General features: G+C 39.9%; 1 protein-coding gene and 1 pseudogene across 1 annotated transcript; one reads left to right on the top strand and one right to left on the bottom strand.

Annotated features, from left to right (window-relative positions):
• Positions 1-3,230: 3,230 nt before the first annotated feature.
• On the top strand, positions 3,231-3,367 carry LOC120224547 (annotated as a pseudogene).
• A 1,989-nt stretch (positions 3,368-5,356) lies between these two features.
• UBQLN2 (ubiquilin 2) lies at positions 5,357-8,653 on the bottom strand. Its single transcript, XM_039222815.1, has one exon. It carries the CDS (start codon positions 8,391-8,393, stop codon positions 6,522-6,524), a length of 1,872 nt encoding a protein of 623 aa, XP_039078746.1. The 5' UTR covers positions 8,394-8,653; the 3' UTR covers positions 5,357-6,521.
• Positions 8,654-8,858: the final 205 nt, after the last annotated feature.

Raw genomic sequence — 8,858 nt, forward strand, 5'->3', positions numbered from 1 at the left:
CATATGTGTGTGTGCACTAGAACATCACATAGTTGGTGCACATTGAACTCGGTAAAACCACTGAGTCTTCTGCACATAGGCTATTTTTTTTTCCTGATTTGATAAAGTAGTATTTTATTTATTTTTTAGTATATTTTCCTTAAATAGTTTATTGTCAAGCTGGTTTTCATATAACACCGAGTGGTCATCCCCAAAAGTGCCCTCCTCCATGCCCATCACCCCCCTCCCCTCCCCCCACCCCATATGCCCTCAGTTTGACCTCGGCATTCAAGAGTCTCTCATGGTTTGCCTCCCTCCCTCTCCCCAACTATTTTTCCCCTTCTTCTCCAGCATCGTCCTCTGTTAACTTCCTCCTAATCCACCTTGCACATATGCTATTTTTAAGACACATAACCGTTTACCTTTGGTAACTGAATTTTTGCTATAAGACTTCACATTTGATCCTATTCAATTTAATCCTGCTAAATTTGGCTATTTTTTTTTCTTCAGCCTACTAAGGAGTTTTTGAATCTTGTAACAACATCTAGTACATTTATTCTGCTTTCTAATTCTATTCTATTTACAATGGAATGAGCAAGCTAGTTTATGCTTTCATGATAGTCATTGAAAAATAATTTCAATGAGATAGAACTGAAATTGGAAACTCCTTGTCTACATTGAGACACTGCTGAACACAGTCAATTCAAATTACTAACCCATCTACTATCCTGTGTATCCTATCATCTAGCTCACACTACTCCATTTTATTCTCAAGAATATTTTGAGGAACTGTCAAATGCCATGGTGAAGTATACAATGTTTATTGCCTTTGGAGGTCTCCAGGAGGCAACTCAATAAAAGGCATCCTCCAGAGCAGCTGAAGAACAAGTGGCCCATGTGATTGCCAATTTGGAGACATACCATAGGTATTAGGCCACTGTGGACAGAAGTATTAAAGGGCAGTTTCAAGTATCAGACACAATTCAAAAGTTAGAAAGGCAAAGCTCCAAATCCTAGTTATTGATTGTTTCAGAGTTTATTCTCACACATGCATTTTTATGTAACCTGCTCCAGGATGAATAGAAGCAGAGATGTATTCATTTAAAAATAGCTAATGTGTCTCCTCAACAACACCCAGAGGCCAGCTAGTATGTACTACAATATCTCTTATGATAAATAGGCCAGTATAGTTTAATTGTGTCAGGGGTAAGCAGAATAGTGAACTGGTTAAGTTCATACTCTGCAATCACAGAAGTAGGATTAAATTTTGACTCTAACTTAATAGTGATGTGACCCTGTAAAATTACTTAACATCTTTTAGCTTTTTTCCTTATCTATAAACTGCATTGGATAATAATAGTACTATCTTATAGGATTATGAAAATTGAATATAACCATGAATATATTAGCTATTATTTTTATCCCAGTCTAACAGAAATTTAGTCTGGTAAAACAATCTTGTAAAATCCATACCAGGGCCAACTAATAATCTTTTTAAATTTGTTTCACATTCATCAACTATTCTTTTAATAATGTATAATAAAATCTTTTCTGAAATTACCTTACATGTGCTAATCTACACACTGGGCCAAGTCTCGAAGTGGGATTTTGAAAGTACTCTTAGGAAGCCCAAATCTCTTCTCAGATACCTCAGTACAGCTAGAGCTATTTGCCTTTATACATATCCATTTGATAAATGTTGTCCATGTTATGTTGGGAAAAACAACCTTTTTTTGAGGGTGGCTTACCCAATTTTGAGTTTGTTGGTTTGGAGTAGCTTTTGCCAAGGTTTTCTATCTATCATTAAAGTGTCTAATGTCTAGATAAGCATGTATACTATGTGATGAAGTTGCTTGTCTGATGTCTGCCAAGTCATGCATTTCTTTGCTATTTTTTAGAAAATTGCTTTTCTCCTAAGTATCCTAATAGACTTCTAAGAAAATGGTAGCATTAGGATAGGTCACAAATTCTTGCCCTTCCTCCCACAAATGAACAAAAAAGACCAAAGACCACAGAGAAACAAACACTGAGCAAAACCTGTATAATGAGGGCAGCAGACCTCTCAAGGAATTTCCCTAAGACATGATGCTGATGCAGCAAGGTTGAAGAGTATCACCAATGTAAAAAAGTTCTGTGATATACTAACAAAATCCTGACAGAAACCCACTAATACTACATAGTTTTAAAGAGCAATGATTAGAGGTGGGAGGCAGATAGTGAAAAAGACTGGGATGAAAACCTCTGGTAAGTTGAGGGAAGCCTAAGTAACTTCCATCTTATTTAAATCTCCTAGTATATTTTTAAAATAAAATATTGCCAAATTAGGGATATCAAAACAGCTACATAGTTTAAAATTTTTACATTTAGTAAATTAAGCTGCATGATGAACATTTTTCATCATGTTGATCCGGCTCTGTGGCTGGAATAATCACTTCATTTGAGGATAATGTAAAAATTCTGATTTTAAGTCCCTTTGTGAACATGAGACACAGGCAAAATGGCTCTCCTGATAACCTAACCCCAGTCCCTGACAGGAATTACTCCATTTGTTGCTATTTTGACACTGCAGATCAACAGAATTTGGAGCAGGCTACCTCCTCAAAGGGCAAGCTCAGTCTCTGATAATGGTTTCTCAGTAAACATAGTGGGCTGGAAGTGATGCAACAGTCCTTGAACCAGCAAGCCTTGTTTCAACGTTATGTATTCATTCTCCCTGCCCCCCACACAAATGGTAAGAGTATATATATGATACCATGTAAGGAGAGGCCAAAAGAGCAAATGTAGAAAGGGGTCTTGAGGTAAACTTCTGCTAGGATTGCCCCTGGTCCTACTTCCCACCCCATTACCTCATCCTTCTGGATCACAGCCAGCAATGTACACTTACACCATCCAGTCATACAATATAAACTTAGAGAATGAGTGACAACCAAGTAAACAGTAAAAGCATGTAAGAAGTGTTCCACTTTTATTTGAGGGAAAGAGATAGTAGGTTAGGATACACCTTTCTTGATTCAATAATGAGTAAACTGATAAACTGTGAATTAATAATAGATGAAGAAAACCCAAAACAAAAACAGAATCATAAAAAGAACTTAAAATATTATAACATGTAAGAGATAAATAATTAAAATAAAAGGGTAAATAAAATCATAATCAAAAATTAATGAACTAAAAGGAAAAATATAGAATTAATAGGTTAAAGACTTGGATCTTTTCAGGGAGAAAACAAAATGTATTAAAAAAAAAGATATATCGCTTCTTGGCCTTTTGGCAAAGATCAAGTGTAAAAACAGATAAACATTTGGCAAAAATAATTAATCATATTCCTCGACTGTTTGAAAGAAATTTACCTGCCAAACTGTCTGAGCCAGAGCTCAGACAACATCATTTTTCCTATGGCTATTGATTTATTGCTATTTTCAATGCCAGTGTCTTATTGTGGTATTTATTTCCCTATAAAATCATCCATGTCATTAAAATTATTAAATATATTATGGCAGACTTTGTAATTATCTCAAACACTCAACATCATATAGCACTGAAATAATAAACCTCCACTTCCTAATTTGGTGTTCTGAGGAACATTAATGGGCCAAATATTATTAGGTGTGTTTAAAAGAAAAAAAAGGTATTTCTTAAACAGGCTTGGGATATGTTGAATTAAACAAAGTTAAATAGTTTTTACTCTTAAACTGAACAACATACTCCTTATGAAAATAATACTAGTCAATATTTATTGCACAATGACTCTCTTAAAGGGGATATTGTATATACCATTTTGCAAATTTATTTGATCATCTCTTACAGGAATGCTTTTTTTTTAACGCAATTTAGAATTGCTACAGCAAATATAGTTAAAATGGAAAATGAGAATGTCACTGTCACTTTTATTATTTAGCACCGTTCTGGAAGAGCTTAACCCATGCAGTCAGAAACTATGTCATAAATTTTGAAAAGACGGAGAATATACTATTTTAAGCTATGATTAATATTAATATGACTGCTTATCAAAAATAACTCAAAAGGATCAACTGAATTATCTCCAAAATTAATAAATTTCAGTAAAATGCCAATTTAATCTTAATTTATGAAAATACATTCTCCCTCTATACAGCAAAAATAACCATATAGGTAACATATTGAATAAGGGCTCCCAATCACAGTATTGTTTCCTGTATGTCTGTCCTAGGAATATATTTATCATAAATTATATAGGACATAAATACATAAAACTTTCTTGAGGGACATAAAACATTTAAGAAAAAAATTTTTTTACATTTATTTATTTTTGAGAGACAGAGACAGAGCACAAGTAGGGGAGGGGCAGAGAGAAAAGGAGACAGAATCCAAAGTAGGCTCCAGGATCTGAGCTGTCAGCACAGAGTCCGACATGGAGCTCGAACTCACAAACTGTGAGATCATGACCTGAGCCAAAGTCGGACCCTTAACCGACTAAGCCACCTATGTGCCCTTACAACATTTTTTTAAAATGAGGCAATGTATTTTTTTGGAAAGCATTGCAATTCTGTAGTTCCTAACATCATATCAATTTAAGATGATCCCAATCAAACTTTATTGGGGGGGGGCTATTAACTGTAAAATTAATCTGGTAAAATAAATGTGTCAGAATCATCAGAAAACTGGGGCACCTGGGTGGCTCAGTCGCCTAAGCGTCTGACTTCGGCTCAGGTCATGATCTCACGGTTCATGGGTTCGAGCCCCACATTGGGCTCTGTGCTGACAGCTAGCTCAGAACCTGGAGCCTGCTTCCGATTCTGTGTCTCCCTCTCTTTCTGACCCTCCCCTGCTCACGCTGCCACCCCTCTCTCTCAAAATAAATAAAACATTTTAAAAAGTTTAAAAAAATCATCAGAAAACTATTAAAAATAAAAATAAAAAAGATCAATAGAAGACTTACCCAAACAGATATGAAGTTCTATTTCTAACTTAGTAATTACAGGCTGGTGGACTGGGACTACAATATTCAGTGGTACTGAAGAGTATTCAAACACAGAAGTGTGTGTGTGTGTATGTGTGTGTATATATATATACATATATACACATGCACACTTATAGACAGTAACATATACATAATATATATATGTATATGTATATATATATATATATATAAAAAACATATCAAATGGGGGGATGGGCAACAAGATAAATACTGGCTAAGAACTGACTAACCCTCTGGGGAAAAAGATTGAAATACCTAACCTCATACATCAGAATAGTTCCACATAGGACAAGGAATTTTTTTAACAAAACCATTAAAATTGGAGAAATATAAGATAAGATTTATATAATCTTGGGGTGGGGCAATCCTACTAAACATGATCCTAGAGCCAGAGGCAAAAAAGGAAAGATTTATCCATTTTTAATTTTTTTTATTTTTTTAGTCATTTTTAATGCATTTTTCCCTGTGCACAAGAGAAATAACTGATAGAGTCAAAAGATACAGTTTCCTTTATACATAGCAGGTAAAAGTAATGCAAACATCACATGACACTTTTCAGTGAAAGTTACATTTCCAATTACAGATCAAAATGCTTATTAAGGGTCTCTTTATGTGAGGAGCTGAGAAGGACGTCTTAGGTAAAAAGCACTTTCCTGGCATTACTACACTGATCCTTCAGGCTGCACAAATTAAGGTCATATACAGTTAATTTGAAAATGTTGACACAATGTCACACTGTAAGTTTTCTGTACAATTAAATGTATACTTAGATATACCAGGATAAACATTTCTACTATATTTTAACTGAACTTGCCTAGCCAACATTTTCACTGAGTTTATCAAAGATGCTGTAAGATTCTACAAAATTTTGAGTTATATCTAGCTCCAGAAATATTTCTTATATTCTTTCTCATCTTAGTTACACATGTTTTGTTTAGAATCTGCTGTAATATTTCTGGATGTACAGTTCCAATTGTGCTTACTGTACTGTGTACAAATATAGCAAATAAAGAGCAAAGAATGGTATAAATCTTACAGCATTCTGCTAGCAAAAATACATGCCAAAGTCACAATAAGCAATATTGTACCACAAATTAGAGAGCTTCAAATAGTTTGCTTCTGTTTTTAATTATTTTCATTCTACATTAAATTACTATCATAGACTAATGTTTAAAATGCAAATAAAGTGGACTTCTGTAGGACAAAACTTATTCACCCAACTGTGAAGGTTGATACCGGTCTCCAAAAATCACAATAAAAGCAGAATAAAGCGAAGTGTTTGCATGCAACACCTTTGAGTGAAACAGCATTGATTACCACCATTCAAAACAGGGAGGGAGGGAGGGAGGGTAGGAAGGAAGGAGGGAAAAAAAGAAGGAGGTAAAGAAGGAGTATGAAGGGAGGACAGTACAGGAGGGAGGGACAGAGGGATGGATTCCACCTTAAAATGCATATTTGACTTATAACTAGACAGACTTAAAAGAATCAAAATGAAAGTAAAGCACGATTTTGTGTGTGTTTAAAGATTTAAGAGCCATTATCAAAAATAAGATACATTTTTTTTCAAGGTACAGAAATGTAATTACGATGGCTGGGACCCCAGCAGCCTCTCAATGGCTGCATTGATGTCGCCTCCTGTTGCTATTAGAGCCTGCAAGTTTGCCTCACGGTTTAAGAACCCCATTGCGTTGAGCTGTTCCAGTTGTTGCTGAAATCTGACCTCTGGATTCGGTAGCTGTGGAGGACTTGCCCCAGCCAGAGCCTGCACCATTTGCTGAATGAACTGCTGGTTGGGTCCAGATTCTGATGTTGGGCTATTGGTTTCATTGGGTGTAGAGCTAGATACAGAGGGCCCAGGGGGGCCACTAGAGCCAGTGGAGCCAGGGCCTGCAGGGCCAGTGGGTCCTATGGGCCCAATGGGGCCTATGGGGGTAAATGGGACTATGGGACCTATGGGGCCTATGGGAGTGACCGGGCCTACAGGGCCTATAGCGGTTCCCAGCACCCCTACCCCCACACCTGGAGTGAAGCTTGGAATGAGGCCAGGGGCTTCAGTGGCTAATGTCTGTAGCCCCTGCTGGATCTGCATTAAAGCCTGCATTGCTCTTGGGTTTGACATGGCTGACAGTGTGTCTGGATTTTGCATCTGCTGCAGGAAAGCTGGGAGTTGTGGACGCATTTGCTCCTGCAACTGAGGATTTGCGGTAAACACTGGGCTATTCAGCATCATCTGTGCAGCCAGATCTGGATTCTGGCTCAGCGACTGCATCATGCTTCTCATGTAGGGTGCAGACAGCATATTCTGGATCAGTTGGGGATTTTCAGTTATCTGTTGCAGCAAGCTCTGCATTCCTGGAGTACTGAAGATGCTGGCAACATAGTTGGCTGCAGCCACGGTGTTCCCAGTAGCACTGCTGGAGCTACTGCCAGACCCACTACCACTGCTCGTGGTTGTGCTGGTGGTCGCAGAACTCTGGGTAGCAGGTGGTGGTGCCCATGGATTGGGTAGTGGATCTCGATTTTCTGTGCGGGAAGGCTGTGTACCTTCCCCGGAGGAGGAACTGCTCCCCACCGAGGCAAACGGATTACCTCCAAACTGCTCTTGTGCAGCATTCAGCATGGGTTCTTGAATATCAGTGTACATGCGTCGTAGAGCATTGTAGCCACCTGGGATGCTTTCAAGATTGCTGAGAGCCAGATCTTGATTTCTCATCATCTCTTGCATCATGGCTGGATTCCTGGCAATTTCAAGGGTCTGCCTCATTATATCTGGGTTGTTGAGCAGGTGACTGATTTCTGGGTTTCTCTGAATCAACTGCTGCATCTGTGGATTGGCCATTATGAGCTGCCTCATCAGATCAGGATTTGAAAGCATGCTCTGAACAAAGGGATTTTCCATGATTTGGATCATCATCTCAGGGCTGGACAGGAGCTGCTGCTGCATCTGGTTCTGGAGCTCAGAGAAGTTGGTCGAGCTCAAGCCTAGGCTGCTAAGGCCTGCAAGTCCTCCCAGGCTCCCCAGCCCAAACGGGTTGCTATTTGTGGAAATAGATGTAGAGTTACTCCTGGGAGTCGACGCGGAGGTAGTGTTAGTTCCCGCGGCATTACTAGGCTGTGTGGACTGGCCCTGAGGTCGATTCTGGCTTTTAATTACAAGATGAACAGTCAGTCCATCATGGATGCCATGCTGGATCAAGGTATCTTGATCTTTTAAGATTTTTCCGGCAAAAATCAACACTAGCTGATCGGTTTGGGATTTGAAGCGTTTCGAAATCGCTTCCTTAAACTGCTGGACTGAGCTATTCTCGGGCACCGCGAACTCCTCTTTCTCTTTGGGGGTCTTCACAGTGACTTTGATGATTTTGGGCTCGGCCGGGGCAGAAACAGGGCCTTGGGCTGCAGCAGGGCCGCGGGAGGGGTGCGGGGGGCCGCTACTCTCGCCGTTCTCAGCCATGGCGGCCGCGGTGACGCAGGCAGACAGGGAAGGCGCGGGCGGGCGAGAGAGAGAGCGAGGGAAGAAGGAAGGAAGGAGGCGCCGCCACAGCAGGCTGGGCAGGACCGGGCGGGGAGCGCAGAGCACGGTACCTCTGTGATGAAGACTGCGGTTCCCTGGTCCTCCAGTGGAGAGAAGGCTCCGTAGGCCGAGGGGAAGTCGCTGCCGTTCAGGTCTCTGGGCCTCCTTCGCCGCTGAGTGATCGCACCGCGCGCACTCCCAGCAACTCCTGCAGCTGCTCTGCCGCTCCTCCCCGCCCCATCCCCTCCCCCAGTTCGGCGCTCGCCTCCCCGCCCCCTCTGCTGACGCGGCGCCAGGCCCTGAATGATAGATTCGACTCGGTCAAAATTAAAAACTTCTGTAGTGGAAAAAAAAAAAAAAAGGAACGAGAGAAACAAAGAGAGAAAGAAACAAAGAGAAAAGAGA

This window comes from Hyaena hyaena, unplaced genomic scaffold (genome assembly GCF_003009895.1).
Source record: "Hyaena hyaena isolate Hyena2069 unplaced genomic scaffold, ASM300989v1 scaffold_1217, whole genome shotgun sequence".
NCBI lineage: Eukaryota > Metazoa > Chordata > Mammalia > Carnivora > Hyaenidae > Hyaena > Hyaena hyaena.

Coding starts and splice junctions, on each gene's coding strand:
- UBQLN2 (XM_039222815.1), bottom strand. CDS start 8,393: ATGGCTGAGAACGGCGAGAGTAGCGGCCCCCCGCACCCCTCCCGCGGC.